Source organism: Tasmannia lanceolata, unplaced genomic scaffold, assembly GCF_043159265.1.
Source record: "Tasmannia lanceolata isolate RefF3 unplaced genomic scaffold, GAP_Taslan_0.1 ptg000015l, whole genome shotgun sequence".
NCBI lineage: Eukaryota > Viridiplantae > Streptophyta > Magnoliopsida > Canellales > Winteraceae > Tasmannia > Tasmannia lanceolata.
Genome location: NW_027518692.1, coordinates 58,216,414 through 58,233,193, shown reverse-complemented (window position 1 = coordinate 58,233,193; position 16,780 = coordinate 58,216,414). Strand labels below are relative to the sequence as shown.

General features: G+C 37.4%; 1 protein-coding gene across 3 annotated transcripts; it reads left to right on the top strand.

The window, feature by feature from the left end:
- LOC143892669 (uncharacterized) lies at positions 1 to 16,330 on the top strand. Of its 3 annotated transcripts, XM_077397445.1 has the most exons (7): positions 1 to 747; positions 956 to 1,041; positions 10,916 to 11,028; positions 11,556 to 11,633; positions 12,134 to 12,280; positions 13,656 to 13,808; positions 14,377 to 16,330. In XM_077397445.1, the coding sequence occupies exons 1-7, from the start codon at positions 640 to 642 to the stop codon at positions 16,230 to 16,232; spliced, it is 2,541 nt and encodes an 846-aa protein (XP_077253560.1). In that variant the 5' UTR covers positions 1 to 639; the 3' UTR covers positions 16,233 to 16,330. The 3 variants fall into 3 exon arrangements, with proteins under 3 accessions (XP_077253560.1, XP_077253561.1, XP_077253559.1); XM_077397446.1 differs by lacking the exon at positions 10,916 to 11,028 and having other exon boundaries at positions 695 to 747; XM_077397444.1 differs by lacking the exons at positions 1 to 747; positions 956 to 1,041 and having other exon boundaries at positions 10,522 to 11,028.
- The last annotated feature ends 450 nt before the right edge of the window (positions 16,331 to 16,780 follow it).

Genomic DNA, 16,780 nt, shown 5'->3' with positions numbered 1-16,780 from the left:
TTGAGGGGAGTTCGGAGTAGTGGGTGTCAAATGGACCCAGAAGATCCGATGGGCCATCCGAATCCGAACTTAAACGAACAGTTGAAACACTACTAGGATCCATGGACACATTTCGGGACCCTATCATTCGGATCCTTGCGATCCATCGGACTGCCATTGAAAACCCTAGTCCGTTGTAAATTTTCCATTAAACTTTCTGGCATAGCTAGGGTTTTAGAAGGTTCGTTGCTTCTCGTTCGTTCGATCGCTTCGTTCTCTCTATCTTTTATGAAATTATACCCTAGTAGTTGTCTCCTGTCTTTTGAATCTGCTAATCTTAGAATATGTGTTTTGTTTGCCTGTTTTTTCCCTTGATTTAGGGTTAGGGTTCTTGAATTATACATAATTTTACACAGATTAGAGATTCGTGTGGATTGAGAAAATGGGAACTGTAACACCAGCTTTCTCGCATTAACAGTCTTCACTATTATTTTTTTGTTGGGAAAAAAGAAGAAGCTAGAACCCTAATTTGAACCCTAATTTGCATTTTTCGTTCTTTTCTATTGGCCTCCTGGGTGTGGTAAGACCCTCCTTGCAAAGGATATTGCAAATGAGTGTTAGGCTAATTTCATAAGTGTCAAAGGACCTGATTAGCTAACAATGTGGTTTGGAGAAAACGAGACTAATTTATTGGAGACATTTTACAAGGCCTGCCAATCAACTCCATGTGTGCTTTTCTTTGATGAACCTGATTCAATTGCAACCCAGGTAATTAATTTTATCTACAATGCTCTCCACTTGTTTACAATAGCAATGTTGTTGTTTTTTTTTTTTTTCACATTATTGGGCAATAGACAAACAAGTCTGTTAGAGTTTATTGACAAATCTTAAGTCTGTTTAGTTTATCTCCAGTTACTTCTCACCTGCCTTACTAATTGTAAATTTTAATTAAGAATTATCATGGTTCTTTTTTCAGCGTGGAAGTTGTGTTGGAGATGATGCTGGTAGTGTCGCGGATAGGGTATTGAATCAACTATTGCCACCAGAGAAAATATTGAGAAGGTAAGACTGAACTTGACTTTGAATTGCATTATATACCATTTTAGTATGATCCAATATACGAAGAGATAAATATGTGCGTGCATTTGCATGAGTGGGCACACGCAACACAATTCTTTCTCTAATTTTTTTAATATGGATCCTTGCATGAGTGTTTGGCCCCTCTCTCTCTCTCATTTGGTTGGTGAAAGTAATCTTTTCTTGTGTGATGAATTGCCTTGGTTTACCTGTTTGAAAGCAAAGCGAAATTGATAACAAAAATGTGAGCCCTCAAACAACTGGTATCAACCAGGGCAACTCTCTGCTTAATACCTGACCATTTTAGAGAAAATAATCTACTCTGTAATGTATCGTTTGTGTAGTAAATAGAATATATCGTATATGCTTGCTGTGTATTTTTGCGGGAGGCTTCCACAATATAAATTTAGTTGTAGTCCCTACTCCCTACAATGTGCATGCTTGCTTCATTAACTGAACTTATGGCATTTTTGGCGGGTGTCCCAAAAACTATCCTTCGAGGAGTAACTAAATAATCATTATTAGCAACTTAGGTCTGGTGGGTGGTGTTCTTTGTTGACTTTTTATTCAAAAGTCTTTTTGTAATTCAATCTTACAAAGGGGTGCTTTTAGTCTTTTACATTGGTTTGCTTTTTGCTTTAGGGCTTCTCACTCAAAGTTAGAGCTTCCCTCCAAAAGGACTAAAGCCATGAGAAAACTTTAGTCCTAGATGGAAAGTGTGAGAGGGTGAGAGTGGCCATATATATACTTTCACTCTCTTAGTCTTGTGAATGAGAAAGAGGTCATGAGAATCCTACGCGCACGGATCACCCACTTGGGTCCGGTGGGCTTTTGGTATTACCACACACGCGCGCCGCCCGGCCCGGCTCGGCTCGGCCGGCCGCGCGCGTGGGCCCAAAGCCTTTTTATTTTCTTTTATTTCTTTTCTTTTTCTTTAATCATTATTTAATACTTTTTACCGTTTGAGATTCCTTAAATCTTGGTTTTGTGACCGTTTGGGAAACGTCTCTCACGCACTAAAAGAGTGCGACGTTTCATCCCAACGTGTCTCTTATTTTTCTATAAAAACGGTTTTACAGAGATAGAAAGACACAGAACGATTTCTTCTTCTGCTATCTTCTCTCTGGTTTTCCTTCTGGTTTTCCCCAATCTTTCTGATCAAGGCTTTTGGCACATATAAGCAAGTTGTTAGGCATCCGGGCTGCGTGAGTGCACACCCCTGGAGCGAGAGTTGTTGTATCCTGGAGGCATACGCCATCACGCCCATCTGCACCGTTGATTCGTCATAGTGGGGGCGAGATTTGCCTTAAGGACAGCGAAGATTCTTCGTGCCTCAACTCGATAAGTGATCTAACGATTTGTTCTTCCTTTACAGTTTATTATTGCAGAAAATTGTTACTGTTGAAATCTGCTTTTGGAGTTACCAGATTAATTTCGTATAAGGTATTATCTCATCATAAATTACAGATTTGCACATCAATTTTTATAACATTCTTAAGGCAAATCTTTACGATCTGTGATCTGTAATTTGGGATTCCGATTATTGGAAATTAATCATCATGACTTCCCAAACCGAAAGACCAGAAAAATTTGATGGATCGGATTTCGGTAGATGGCAAGAAAAGATGCGATTCTTTCTGACCTTTCTGAACCTAGATTATATCTTGAATGCTCCTGAACCATCACCTGATGAGGAAGAACCTGCAAGAACCCATCTCTCTGAGAAAAGGAAAAGAGACAATTATCTCTGTAAAGGCCATATACTGAGTTGTCTCAGTAATCAGTTGTTCGATGTATTTTTCAGAATTGAGTCTGCCAAAGAGTTGTGGGAAACTCTAGAGCAGAAATACCTGGTTGAAGCCGCGGGTTCTAAGAAACATCTTATTGGAAAATATTTCCGATATCAGATGATAGATGGAAAATCTATTATGGATCAAGTAAATGAGATCCAGTTGATTGTTTCTGATATTCTTTCTAGAGGTATTAAAATAGAAGAACAGCTCCAAATTGGTGCAATCATTGAAAAATTACCACCTTCATGGGAGAAATTCCAAGACACCCTTCTGCATGACAGAAACGATTTTTCTCTTCAAGATCTATTTGTATATCTTCGAACTGAAGAGGAAAACCGTTTCAGAAAACAGAAATCAAAGGCCTATGAGTTTAACTCTAAGGCAAATCTCACTGAATCTTCATCTGGAAAGAAAATCTATTCTAAACCTGGGTCTGGATCTGGAAAAGGAAATTTCAAGAAAAATAATAAGGACTTCAAGAAAAAGAAAGGTAACTGCTTTGTGTGTGGGAAAGCAGGTCACTATGCTAAAAACTGTCGCAAAAACGACAAGAAGAAAAACCCTCAAGGAAATAATGCGCCTCAGGCAAATATGGCTGAAGATCAATATCTGTCGGCTGTAGTATCTGAAGTGAACCTGGTTAGCAACGTGAAGGACTGGTGGGTGGACACTGGTGCCACCAGACACATCTGTAGTGACAGAAGTGTATTTTCTTCCTACGAGCTTGTAGGGGATGGAGAGCAGCTTTTCATGGGAAACTCGTCATCATCTGCTGTGGCGGGTAAAGGAACAGTCCTATTGAAGCTTACATCTGGAAAAGTTCTGAAGCTCTGTGATGTCCTTCACGTACCAGATATAAGAAAGAATCTGGTGTCTGGGTCACTTCTGATCAAGAAAGGTTTTAAACTAGTTTTCGAGGCTGATAAATTTGTCATTACTAAGAATGGTGAATTTGTGGGGAAGGGTTATTCCAGTGAGGGTTTATTCAAACTGAATGTATCTGAGAACATTATGAATAAAGCATCTTCTTCTTCTGCTTATATTATTGATTCTTCTTGTTTATGGCATGGTAGGCTAGGTCATGTTAACTATGCATCTTTAAAGAAAATGATGACCATAGGTCTAATTCCTAAAAGTAATCTAATAGTAGATAAATGCGAAATTTGTGTGCAATCAAAGTACTCTAAGAAGCCTTTTCATAGAGTAGAAGAAAGAAAATCAGAACTTCTTAGTTTAATTCATAGTGATGTATGTGACTTAAACAATGTTTTAACTAGAGGAGGAAAAAGGTATTTTATTACATTTATAGATGATTTCTCTAGATTTTGTACTGTTTATCTTATTAGATATAAAGATGAATCATTTGATAAATTCATTTCATTCAAATCTGAAGTAGAGAATCAGTTAGAAAAGAAGATCAAAATCCTAAGATCTGATAGAGGAGGTGAGTACACCTCTAATGATTTTAGTGCTTTTTGTGAATCTCATGGCATAATTCATCAAGTAACTGCACCTTACTCTCCACAACAAAATGGAGTTGCTGAACGTAAAAACAGAACTTTAATGAACATGGTAAACTCTATGTTAGGGAGTTCAGGTTTACCTCAGAACCTATGGGGAGAGGCTCTTCTCTCTGCTTGTTATATTCTAAACAAAATTCCATTTAAAGATTCTGACAAAACTCCTTACGAGTTATGGAAGAATAGAAAACCGCATTTTAAATACCTTAAAGTGTGGGGGTGCTTAGCTAAAGTTAGGATTCCAGATCCTAAAAGTTCTAAGTTAGGTCCTAAGACTGTTGATTGTGCATTCATTGGATATGCACAAAACAGTAGTGCATATAGGTTCTTAATCTATAGATCAGATCATGTTGATATGCATCCTAACACCATAATTGAATCCAGAGATGCTGAATTCTTTGAAACCATATTCCCTTATAAAACTAGTCTAAGTGAGAACACACTAAAAAGACCCAATGAATCTATAGAAAAAGAGCATCAAGTGTCTGAGGAATCTGTAGAGCCTAGAAGAAGTAAAAGGGCAAGAGTAGAGAAAAACTTTGGTCCAGAGTTCATTGCCTATCTTCTAGAAGGAGATCCAAAGACATATAAAGAGGCAATGTCACTTCCAGATTCTTCATTCTGGAAAGAAGCTGTCAAGAGTGAAATAGACTCTATTTTGAGTAATGGGACATGGATCTTGACAGATCTGCCTCCTGGTTGTAAACCTATTGGTTGCAAGTGGATCTTTAGAAAGAAATTAAAAACTGATGGAACTATAGATAAGTTCAAAGCTAGACTAGTAGCTAAAGGGTTTAAGCAAAAGGAAGGAATGGACTTTTTTGACACTTACTCACCTGTAACCAGGATAACCACTATTAGAATCCTTATTGCCATAGCTGCAATCTATAACCTTGAAATCCATCAAATGGATGTCAAAACAGCCTTTCTGAATGGTGAATTAGATGAAGAGATTTATATGGATCAACCTGAAGGCTTTGTAATCCAAGGCCAAGAGCAAAAGGTATGCAAACTTATAAAATCTCTATATGGTTTAAAACAAGCACCAAAGCAATGGCATGAGAAGTTTGATAGTGTGATGCTATCAAATGGATTCATAATAAATGAATCAGATAAATGTGTTTATAGCAAATTTAGTGGGGATAGTGGTGTTATTGTTTGTCTGTATGTAGATGATATGTTGATCATCGGAACAGACATAAGTGTAATTAAAGACACTAAGAAGTTTTTATCAAATAATTTTGATATGAAAGATCTGGGAAAGGCAGATGTAATCCTGGGTATCAAAATAAATAGAAACCCAGAAGAAATAATTTTAACTCAGTCTCATTATGTAGAAAAAATATTAAGGAGGTTTAATCAATTTGATTGTAAACCTGTGGCTACCCCATATGATTCTAGTATAAGATTATGTAAGAATAAAGGGAGTGGAGTAGATCCACTTGAATACTCTAGAGTTATAGGGAGTCTAATGTATTTGATGAACTGCACTAGGCCAGACATAGCCTATGCAGTGGGTAGACTCAGTAGCTATACCAGTAATCCTGATAGTGATCACTGGGAAGCACTAATTAGAGTATTGAAATATCTTAAAGGAACCATAAACTATGGTTTGCATTTTTCTAAATATCCTGTTGTACTAGAGGGGTATAGCGATGCCAATTGGGTATCTGGATTTGAGACCAAATCTAGGAGTGGATATGTCTTCACTCTAGGAAGTGCAGCGGTTTCTTGGAAGTCTACCAAGCAAACTTGTATAGCCAGATCCACTATGGAGTCTGAGTTTATTGCTTTAGAGAAAGCAAGTGAGGAAGCCGAATGGCTTAGAAACCTTCTGTCTGATATTCCTCTTTGGAATAAGCCAGTACCAGGTATTACAATCCACTGTGATTGTCAAGCTGCTATTGGAAGAGCAGGTAATAATGTATATAATGGAAAATCACGACACATTCGTCGGAGGCATAACTCCATAAGACAGTTGTTGAAGAATGGAGTGATAACCATAGATTTTGTAAGATCAATTGATAATATATCAGATTGTCTTACAAAAGGACTAAATAAAAATTTAGTCATAAGCACATCGAGGGGGATGGGGCTGAAGCCCACTGTTTAGATCACCTATAACAGGAACCCAACCTATCTGACTGGAGATCCCAAGAAGTAGGTTCAATGGGAAAAACAAGTTATTTGAGTGATCTGTATTGCACCAAGTTGTATGTGAATTAAGTTCACTAAGCCTATCCCTATGGTGTGGGTGCAACCTGTAACGGTAAGAGGATGAGTTGTAGGACTCTTAATGTTATCTATAGCTGACTAGCTGTCATGCTGATTGTCAGTGGGGTGCGTAGTTACAGGGCACTCCTGATAGATACACCTATATGAGTGTGGAAGTGTGGCCGCTTCCTATGAGAATTGGGCTAAATTCTCTAGAGCTCTCATGAAATCAGGATATAGCACATGGCCGAAAAGTGCAACACCGTATGAACTTGCTTATGCCTTCTGTGTTGTGTGTGTGGTATGTTGTTTCAGTTTATTACTAAAAGTGCTTGGTTCAAGACGTATATTCACCAAGTACTTGATAAACTCGATATACCTGCACTAAGTAAAGGTTCAAGTCCAAAAGACACCTCTACTGATGCATAACACATCTTGCCTTGATCAAATCTATTTACATTTATGATTTATTTCTTGTAATTTTGAATTAGTGGGGGATTGTTGACTTTTTATTCAAAAGTCTTTTTGTAATTCAATCTTACAAAGGGGTGCTTTTAGTCTTTTACATTGGTTTGCTTTTTGCTTTAGGGCTTCTCACTCAAAGTTAGAGCTTCCCTCCAAAAGGACTAAAGCCATGAGAAAACTTTAGTCCTAGATGGAAAGTGTGAGAGGGTGAGAGTGGCCATATATATACTTTCACTCTCTTAGTCTTGTGAATGAGAAAGAGGTCATGAGAATCCTACGCGCACGGATCACCCACTTGGGTCCGGTGGGCTTTTGGTATTACCACACACGCGCGCCGCCCGGCCCGGCTCGGCTCGGCCGGCCGCGCGCGTGGGCCCAAAGCCTTTTTATTTTCTTTTATTTCTTTTCTTTTTCTTTAATCATTATTTAATACTTTTTACCGTTTGAGATTCCTTAAATCTTGGTTTTGTGACCGTTTGGGAAACGTCTCTCACGCACTAAAAGAGTGCGACGTTTCATCCCAACGTGTCTCTTATTTTTCTATAAAAACGGTTTTACAGAGATAGAAAGACACAGAACGATTTCTTCTTCTGCTATCTTCTCTCTGGTTTTCCTTCTGGTTTTCCCCAATCTTTCTGATCAAGGCTTTTGGCACATATAAGCAAGTTGTTAGGCATCCGGGCTGCGTGAGTGCACACCCCTGGAGCGAGAGTTGTTGTATCCTGGAGGCATACGCCATCACGCCCATCTGCACCGTTGATTCGTCATAGTGGGGGCGAGATTTGCCTTAAGGACAGCGAAGATTCTTCGTGCCTCAACTCGATAAGTGATCTAACGATTTGTTCTTCCTTTACAGTTTATTATTGCAGAAAATTGTTACTGTTGAAATCTGCTTTTGGAGTTACCAGATTAATTTCGTATAAGGTATTATCTCATCATAAATTACAGATTTGCACATCAATTTTTATAACATTCTTGTCATGATATTGATGCCCTGCTTGAAGGCAGTAACCATCGCAATGAGTTCATTGAGTGGTTGGGTTCACTTTGTAATAGGCACCTTAGTCATGCCAAGCAACAAGGTTTCACCTTATTCTTTTCGTGCTGGGTCAATGGTTGTCTATGATTACTTGCTACGCAATAGCTCTGTATCCTTGCTCTCTTCCTACTTTCCATTGCTTATCTATGGGGGCATAAACCAATGCGATCTAGGGCTCCTGCTTTGGTGGCCAGGAATTTTCTCAACAAGGATTGCTAGGTTGCCGTTGGTATTGACTTGCAGAATTTAATGCTCATATTTAAGAACGTCAACTTCTTTATTCCTTCAATGTTTTAGTTAGTTGTTATTTTTTCTATTTGTTCCTCAGCTTCTCACATTCAAATGGAAGGTAAAGGAGAGAGCAGACTACAATGTCATGGAGATCAATATCTCCTTTGATGTTTTGGTCCGAACATGTTGTCACTTCTGAATAGTTTGCTTACCTGCTCCCTTTCCCTGCCACTTATTAGCTTAGGGTCCAACCGTTACAGTGGTTGGGTACCTGCTTTTCCCTCATACAGTTGACCCTCTAATATTTTATACGTTTAACTTTATACTCTACTGTTTTTATCACTGAGATTTTGCACTAATTTGTTTCCAATGCTGATATTTATTATCTTTGTTCCTTTATACTTGATATTAAAAGTCATATAAAAAAATAGAGGTGTTCCAGAATAACTGTAGTGCACCTTTTTTCAATGAGTCTGGGTGGAAGAGGCACTCAAACCTTTACTGAAAAATAACTGTCTGTTTGCACCTTTTTAAGATCTTGTTCAGCCCTTGTGTCCCATTGAAGGGATTGAAGCTTGTTGAAGAGGGAACTATCTAGATTAGGGTCCTCTGCCAGCTTTATGATCACAAGGTGCAACTTCTCGATAGGGATCTTTTGACTTGCACAAAAATATTCTAAATTGGGAAGGATAGGAAAAGGAAACAGAAGTCACAAAAAAACCCCTAGAAGATCACATAACCCTTGGCAAAAACCCAGAGACGATAAATTTCAAGAAATTTAGCGTAATCATGAGAGAGATGCTAGTGAAAAGGTGCTGAGAGTTGAAAGTGGAGATGAGATCCCCCCCCTCAATGACGTTTTTATTTTTGACTGGGTTGGTTTTCTTTAAGGGCTAGGGAAAATTGATATCAGAGCAACTGCAACAATTGGTGAAAACCTTTATAATATCCTTCTTCCTTTGACATTTTATTAAAAACTCTAGTTTTGCTAGTTAATATCTGGAAGATACCATAAGTTCTCTATTATTTTTATACGATTTTACAACCACAGCCCATATAAAAGATTAGAGGGTCTATTGTATTAGGTACCTACACTTTTGTTTTATCTAAATGAGTTTCTCTATCTTGTAGCTTGCAATAAAAGGTAGTTGCATTGACTTGACCCTTTTTTTTTAATTATTTTTATTGATTTGACCTTAAATGTCCATGAATGAGCTGTAGAGTAGAATCATCCAATTTGAAATAATTTGCTTTTTTATAGTATATGTAATGTGAAATTTTGGTTGGGGCGACCACGGATGAACCCCAAAGTTATTTAAAACCTTATGACTTTCTTTATAGAATTAATTTTTTTTATTTTTTTTTTTTTTGAATGGTTATAGAATTAAATATTTTAAAAAAGTAAATTTTTATGTTGCTATAAATAAACTATCTATAATGGGAAACCTTGGGTGGACATGCCCATGGCAAGCCCTGTGGTTATTTAAAACCTTATACAGGTAAATTCCTATTTATCCAGTCGATGTTGGTCTCACATGGCCAGCGGTGATGGCTTTTGTGATGATGCCATTTATTCAAAATTTTAACCCTTATGTAAGGGTCTTTCGGGGTAGAGCCTATTTACGTTGTGGCCAACAAATGAACTGTTTGGATCATCCAATGAAGTGCCTCCCACAGTACTTAACAAATACAGGACTTCACGCACAAAAACCATATAAGATCTCCCTTTAAATATTCTAAAACAAAATGGGGGATACACAAACACTAATTAGTGGGACTACCACCCATGAATGTAAGGTGGGAAACTCAGTGAGAGTAGTGATTGAACGGTCGTCTGAAGTGCATAACACACCGTAGATGGATAATTTGAAATAGAGATGACCTTTCATTTAAATGGTGGGTCCCCTTTTGGAATATATCTGGGAAATTATATTTCTTTTCCTTTCTTTTCCAATATGCTTATTTGTGGGATCCTCAGCCTAAGATGTTAAGTGATTGAGGTGGCCGTGGAGAGTGTATGGACGATTCTTTTGACTATTGTAGTTTCCTCATGATCCCCTGCCGACAATTTTGACTGGTGTTGAATGAATATTAGAAAATAGGGAAAGGGTGATGACCAGTCACTTTCTTCACCCTCCATTGTATTTCTTTTGACGTTTTGATGGCGTTGGATTAGTTGTGGTGATTCACTTTAAAGACTTTAGAGGTCTGGTATCTTAGGAAAGAGGTACTTTGGTTTGGATGGCAAACTAAAGTTGTGTTTTTTCTTTTTATGAGTTGAGCTTCTACTTTGGAGTCTGGATACAGTTGATCTTCTTCTAGTTGGAGTTTGGACATAAAGGTGGTAAAATCATGAGCAGTTTGTTTGCATATAGTATTGGGGTGTTGGTGCTGATTGTGAGTGTTTGTTGTGCATGCCAAGCCTGTTTGGACCAAGAGAGAAAAGCTCTCTTACAATTAAAAGATGCCATCAATTATGCAAATACTGGTTCTTATTTGGTCACGGAAGATTGGATTGGAGATGATTGTTGCCAATGGAAAGGTATATTATGTGCTTCTTCATCTCACGTGACTAAAATCGATATTTCCTTTGCAAGAGGTGAATCGCTAGAAGCATGGTATCCTAATGTTACCCTGTTCGCCCAATTCGAGGAATTGGAGTTGCTAAATTTGGCGTGGAATCAGATCGGTGGATGGGTTATGCCAGAAGGTAATATTAGTTTTCTCTAGTTCTACATTATCATTCCTCCCCTTACGTAAATACCCTCTATCTCTTTTCTATAGTAATTGTAATTTATTCATGGAGGTTCACCAAATCAGGTCATTTTTTTGGCTCAACAAAGATCCAAATTGGATGAAACCAAAAAAAAATAAAAAAATTTGTGTTGAATTCTTTAAGGCCCTCTTTGGATTGCAAGAAAACAATTATGATGGATTCTTTTCACAATTTAGAGGGATCTTATTATAAATTGAAGGTCCCTCTAAGTAAGAATTAAATAGGATTGTTTCAAATTATCTTTTTTGTGTGCAAAAAACTAGGAAATTTTAGAAATGTCTTTCCTTTCATAACATTTTTCAGAAAATCCCATAAATCCAAATAGGGCTTAAGAGAAAAAAAGAACTTAAGAACAACGAAAAATGGATTAAGCTTTAGTATATGATTTAGTTAACTTTTCATGAGTATGAAATCTAGAATTGTCTCCAAGTCCGTCTCTCATCGTCTCTTCTTTTTTGCAGGGTTTACTCAAATGAATAATTTAGAGATATTGAAACTTGGGCTGAATCGGCTAAACGAAAGCAGCAATTCCTTGCAGGGTATTGACTCTGCCTCCAAGTGTGTTTTCATTTGTAAAAAGCAAATTTTCTCTATTTAAGTATATATTTTGAAAAGAGATACCAATTTTATTAATAAATATAGAAATGATTACAAGTACTTTTCAAAAAAAGAAAAGAAAAGAAATGATTGCAAGTTCACTTCAATCAGTAATGATTCCCCCATATAAAATGAGGCACTAGATGCTTCCTAATTTGGCTAGACGATCAGCCTAATCGTTAACATTCTAGGAATGAGAGAAAAAGAGAGTACTGTACATACTTAGATCTTTAATCTCATTTACGAGATTGGCTAGTCTCCACGGCCCATCACAAATTCCTTTGGCCCACAAAATTGTGTTAGAGAAATCGCTTTCTACTTCCAAAGTCCAAACTACTCTCAATCTGCCGAATGAAAATGGTCAATCACGAAACTCAGCTTCTATAGAGTCGTTGATATGAAATTTCTCTATATAAGTATATGATTTGCTCATTTCTTGCAGGTTTATGTGGTTTGACAAAACTACGAAGTTTGGATCTTGACTACAACAATCTTGATGATGGAGCAATTCCACCATGCCTACTAAGCAGTTCCTCTCCATTGGAAGAATTATTCTTGTATGGGAATAATCTGAAAGGAAACTTACCTGGTATTATCTGTTTTGTGATTTCATTTTCTACTTTAATACTTGGTGAAGCGGTGTAAGAAATGAAAGAGTAGATTTTCCTATTTAGAAATTTCTCACAAAATATATAATGCAATGCTTTAATCCTTGCAATTGAAGAATTCATTACATCCACTACAATATTGTCCTATACACAAATTATATGGTGTTCGCGCGTTGTGTTCTTGATATTTGATCCAATGATTGCAACTTGTAAAATAAGCTTTCGTTGTATGATATATCAAGGGTGGCACCCTGATTACACCCCCGCATACACTACATAAAAGTCAGAGATGGTTTTCCTCAAATTCGGCCCATTCTGCCCATTTCTCATTTTTCGGACCCTCAAGCCGCTACTGGCATGAATCTAAGCTAAATTCTCAGAACGAAGAGAAGGCGCTCCAAGCATTAAACATGCACTAATGCACCCATTATTAAATCATTTTTGGATCTCTCAAATACACACCTTCTCTCACACACATGACAGAGACAAACCAATAAAACGAGTCGGGTGATATGTCTTGTAGGTATATCATCTTTGCCAATTGCTAAATTGAAGGGCGCCATTGTAAAAAACCAACCACAAGGGCAACCCACCCCCGTATCTATAATGGCACTGAAAAATGCAAACAAAGATAAAAGAATGATAAATGTGGTCGAGTAACATGGATCCAATGGGAAGCACTTGCGACAGGTTTTTTTTTGCAAGTGAACCCTTCAATTTAGCATTCCCCATCATTTTTTGGTGTCTAAAGTTATAACTGCACATGTTTACAGCACTAATTCTGTGATTTCTAGAGGCACGATTAGGATAAAGCCTTGGGTCAATATCATGTCCCACATATGATCAAGGGTGTATAGTCAAGACCGCATAGTCAAGACTCAAGACTGTTGATCTTGTAGACGATGATCAAGGGTGTGGAATCAAGACTGTTGATCTTGTAGGCTACGATCAAGGGTGTGTAATCAAGACCGTCGATCTTGTAAACCATCATGAGGCAATGCATATGGTCCTAGTCCCACGACTAATGGGCATCTCATCTGTCAAATTAAGGCCTGTAACCATCAAAGCTTTAGCTTCTGTTAGTTGGACATTAATAAATCAAGGGTTAGGATCATCAGATCATGGTTGGGAAAACAGCAACAGGGCCAAATTTTGGGCCGACGGAATTAGTTACATCTACATGGCACAAGCGGGCTTAGAAAGTGATCATTAGGAAAAAATACCTAAGGGTGACTTTTTTTTAAGCATTTTTCATATACAATTTGAGTTTTTTCCCTTGCATTGAAAGTAATTTGTTGTTTGGTAATGTAATTGAATTATGCCATGAGGCTTTATGTCTTGATCATTTTCTTGTAGGTTTATGTAGCTTGAATAGACTCCAGGAACTGGATCTTGGCCAAAACTATCTTGACGATCAAAATCTTCCATCATGTCTGCACAACCTTTCCTCCTTGGAACTACTGGATTTATCAGAGAATAATTTTAGAAACCCATTTGGCATCTCAGCAGGTACATAGTAATAGTATTTCTCGCCCGAAGTGGTGATGGATGAAGTAGTTGTTTTTCCCTCACTTTCATTTCTATCACTATGATAAGATAATTATTTGGTAGGCTTCTGTATTTTTTTCAAATTTGCTTGTTTCCAACATATGACAAGCCAAGGTCATTTGGGAAACTTCAAGAGCATATACTTGGATGTTTTGTGAATAAACTAGAAATTTAACTGTGGTCATGGGAAATGATATTCCCACTCCGTTCTTTCTATAATAGCACTACACACTTTACACTTTAAATTAGTTGTTGAGACCGTTTTAGGAATGTAACAATCTTTAAAAGCTAATCTAGTGCCAGTATTAAATCAAGGGTGTGGGAATATCATTTCCCCAAAATTGGCTGTTTACGTTTTTACGAATAAATTTTAAAAAAAAAACATAGAAAACAAAAGAAAGATTTTATTTTTGAAACGAGCATTACCTACCCTTATTCTAAAAAATTAGGTCCCCATGTTTCATAAAGGTATTTGCCATGTTAGACTTTCTATCTTTTTTGATGATCCATTTATGCCTTTTTCTTGCAGGGCTTTGCAAACTAAGTAACTTGGTTACCTTGAATCTCAAGATGAACTCAATCGAAGGCAATATTCATCCATGTTTAGCAGATATGCATTACCTGCAATCTCTTGATCTCTCATACAATAACATTTCAGGAGAGATTCCTTCATTCATTTTCAACAATCTAGCAATGATAGAGACTATTTATCTTTCAAACAATCAGTTCATGGGTTTGTTCTCATTTTCCATATTTGCCAACCTCTCAAAGCTTTCATATGTTGACCTTTCAAACAATGTCCAGCTAGAGGTTGAAACAGAATACCCACGTTGGGTTCCTACTTTTCAACTCTTGTGGTTGCTCCTTGAAAATTGCAATCTAAATCAACGTAGCACTTCAAGCGTCCCTACCTTCATTTCAAATCAGCATCGTTTATACAGTTTACAATTGGATTTGAACTCCCTTAAAGGGGCCTTCCCATCTTGGCTATTGTACAATACTACATCACTTCGAGTCTTGTCGCTGAGGGGTAATCAGTTCGAAGGCTCTATTCCTCAGTCTCCCCACAACACCAGTTCTATTGTTTCTTTTCTAGATATCTCTGAAAACAATCTAAGTGGGTCACTTCCTACAAACATCGGCACCCTTCTTCCATATTTGGCATACTTTAACCTGTCCACGAATGCTTTGAATGGTAGGATACCTTTGTCCATGGGTGAAATCACAGACTTGGAAACACTTGACCTATCTTACAACCAGCTTTCAGGAGAAATGCCACATTCACTAACCAAAAACTGTTCTTCACTAAGTTACTTAGACATATCAAGCAATAGATTAGAAGGAGAGCTTCTCCCAATAGATGCTAACTTGACACAGTTGCAATGTTTACTTGCTGACCACAATAACTTTGCAGGAACAATCCCAACTAGCTTGTTGAATAGCCCCTACTTGATGTTTCTAGATGTACGAAATAATAACCTATCTGGCCCTATTCCAAGTTGGTTATTCTCCCTCTCAAATTTGATATTACTTCTTTTAGGGGATAATTTCTTTCAAGCACACATTCCAATACATTTGTGTCAGCTAAGTAACCTCCATATATTGAATCTCTCCAATAATTCTCTATCCGGTAACATACCGTCTTGTCTCAACAACATTACTTCTTGGAAGATAGAATCTCCACTCCAAAGTGCCTCGTATGTATTAGGTGTGTTACAGCTTAGGTATTCAACTTCTTTCACCACAAAGGGCGTAACTTACTCCTATGAGGGCCTTCCTTTTTCCTTGCTGACTGGAATCGATTTTTCCATGAATCAATTGGTTGGTGATATTCCTTCTCAATTAGGGGACTTGAGAGTGCTTATCTCTTTGAACTTATCTAACAACCTACTAATGGGACCTATTCCACAATCATTTCAAAACTTAGAAAACTTGGAGAGTTTGGATCTCTCTCATAATAAGTTGGTTGGCCAAATCCCTTACGAATTAACTCAACTCAATTCACTCAGTGTTTTCTTGGTCGCCTACAATAACCTCTCAGGTAGTATCCCTTTTGAGAAGCAGTTTTCAACATTTGGTGTGGCTAGTTATGAAGGAAATCCAGCTCTATGCGGACCACCGCTACAAAGAAATTGCTCATTGAACATCCCTTCACAACCCCTTGAAGGCAAGGTACATAGCTCAAGTATTCTCGATAATCCCTTGATTTTCTACTCATTCGTGGCAATCTCATATGTTTTGGGATTTTGGGGATTCATCGGCTTTCTTCTTATCAACAAGAATTGGAGGGATAAATACTTCGAAGTTATGGATGCATACATTAGCCTGTCGATCCAGAAGCTCTTAAGATTCCGTCGTTACTTGAGAAATCATTGTTGTAAGTAATTGTACATATGTTCTTCAGTTGTGTAGTAAAATCATTGTTGGTACTAATAATATGAGTTTCTAGTTTTAATGCACTAATTTAGTATGTTTGTGATGAATGACTTGTGACCAGTTGAAGAATAGAAAACAATTTACTCTCTATTCTTCAACCTATTTTTATTAAGAGTTGTGCAATGCAAACCAAGAGCTTGAAAGAGGGAGTATCAATCTATTCGCCGCGTGGATGAGGTAACAACAACTGGTCTTTCAAAATAAGGAGGGAGTATAAGGTGAATTGGGTTTGGTAAAATAAGATCACTCTGTTCATGTGACGATTGATGAAAAAAGCTTAATCTCCCTCAACAATCAAGCTTGTCTGAAACAACAAATGGGATGAAAAAACACACTGATGATTGATCAAATGTGTGGAAGAGGGGAAGCAAAAAAAAGAGGAACGAAAGCTAATTTGCTTTTCAACAGAAAAAAGATGAAAAACTAATAAGATTAAACGAAAACAACATAAACAAATCTGATCAGCAGAAAATAGATTCTCAAGCAGAGAATGAGCT

Bases quoted from the DNA above. Each gene is read 5' to 3' on its own strand.
- LOC143892669 (XM_077397444.1), top strand. From the start codon at position 10,671: ATGAGCAGTTTGTTTGCATATAGTATTGGGGTGTTGGTGCTGATTGTG. The intron at 11,634-12,133 runs GTATTGACTCTG...CATTTCTTGCAG, and splicing joins AAGCAGCAATTCCTTGCAGG to GTTTATGTGGTTTGACAAAA. The intron at 12,281-13,655 runs GTATTATCTGTT...ATTTTCTTGTAG, and splicing joins TCTGAAAGGAAACTTACCTG to GTTTATGTAGCTTGAATAGA.